This window comes from Phytophthora parasitica, assembly GCF_000247585.1.
Source record: "Phytophthora parasitica INRA-310 unplaced genomic scaffold supercont2.55, whole genome shotgun sequence".
NCBI lineage: Eukaryota > Oomycota > Peronosporomycetes > Peronosporales > Peronosporaceae > Phytophthora > Phytophthora nicotianae.
This window is the reverse complement of record NW_008649041.1, coordinates 163,041-163,841: the sequence shown is the minus strand read 5'-3', so window position 1 is coordinate 163,841 and position 801 is coordinate 163,041. Positions and strand designations below refer to the sequence as shown.

At 53.7% G+C, this 801-nt stretch overlaps 1 protein-coding gene across 1 annotated transcript; it reads right to left on the bottom strand.

Annotated features, from left to right (window-relative positions):
* Positions 1–21: 21 nt before the first annotated feature.
* Positions 22–622, bottom strand: PPTG_15487 (hypothetical protein; the record flags this gene model as incomplete). The annotated part of the gene is made up of 2 exons (XM_008913700.1): positions 22–34; positions 96–622. The coding sequence occupies 2 exons, from the start codon at positions 620–622 to the stop codon at positions 22–24; spliced, it is 540 nt and encodes a 179-aa protein (XP_008911948.1).
* Between the last annotated feature and the right edge of the window lie 179 nt (positions 623–801).

The window sequence follows — 801 nt, the reverse complement described above, 5'->3', positions numbered from 1 at the left end:
AGAGCTCAATATCGGCATCGCTTACACGCTCTCGCTGCTCCGGCCACTCGCGAAGGTCAACAACTAGATCTGTGGATGTCTTAGCAGATGTTGACCCGCCTGAAGCTAGTGCGGCACGGAGCTCGACTAGTCGCTCTTGGTCGCGATGCAGCTCATTAATCAACTGCACCTTCAACTCACGAAGTTCAAGCACTTTGGCATTGAAGCGCAGGCGTGCAGCATACAAACTCTCTTCCAGCAGAGCCATTTGTCGTAGTTTCTTCACTGCATTGACGCGTTGGTGTTCTGGAACCACGTAGTCTGCAGCAGTTTTCAGTTTGTAGTCACCCATATTACGCTGTGCGAAGGCGATAGCAACAACGTCCCTTGGATCGTCAGCATCCTCGCCTGGTTTACTGCTTTGCCAGCGTGCTAGCCTCTCCTTTCGCTCCGTGCGTAGTCGTTTGCGTGCTTCGAAGCCGTGAACGGACTTCGACCCACCTGTCTCCTGCACTGTCGACGGACCGCCCGACCAACCTGTTGCTCCATTACCACCGACAGCAGGATCGTTGTGACACATGAGCTTACGCCGTTCGTCCTCTTTCAAGGGGAAGTCCTCATCCAACGCTGTATCCTTCTCCATGATATCCAGTACTGACGCTCGCCTTGTTGGACCGGCCTTCGCTCCTGTCGATGATTGTTTTTTGGCAGCAGCGTCGGCAGTGTGGATTGTGCACTAACTTGTTTTGGGTTGACACAGATTTGGACAACGCGTCAATGTGGATGGCAAGGCCTACCACCCAGACTGTTTCCGTTGCGCTG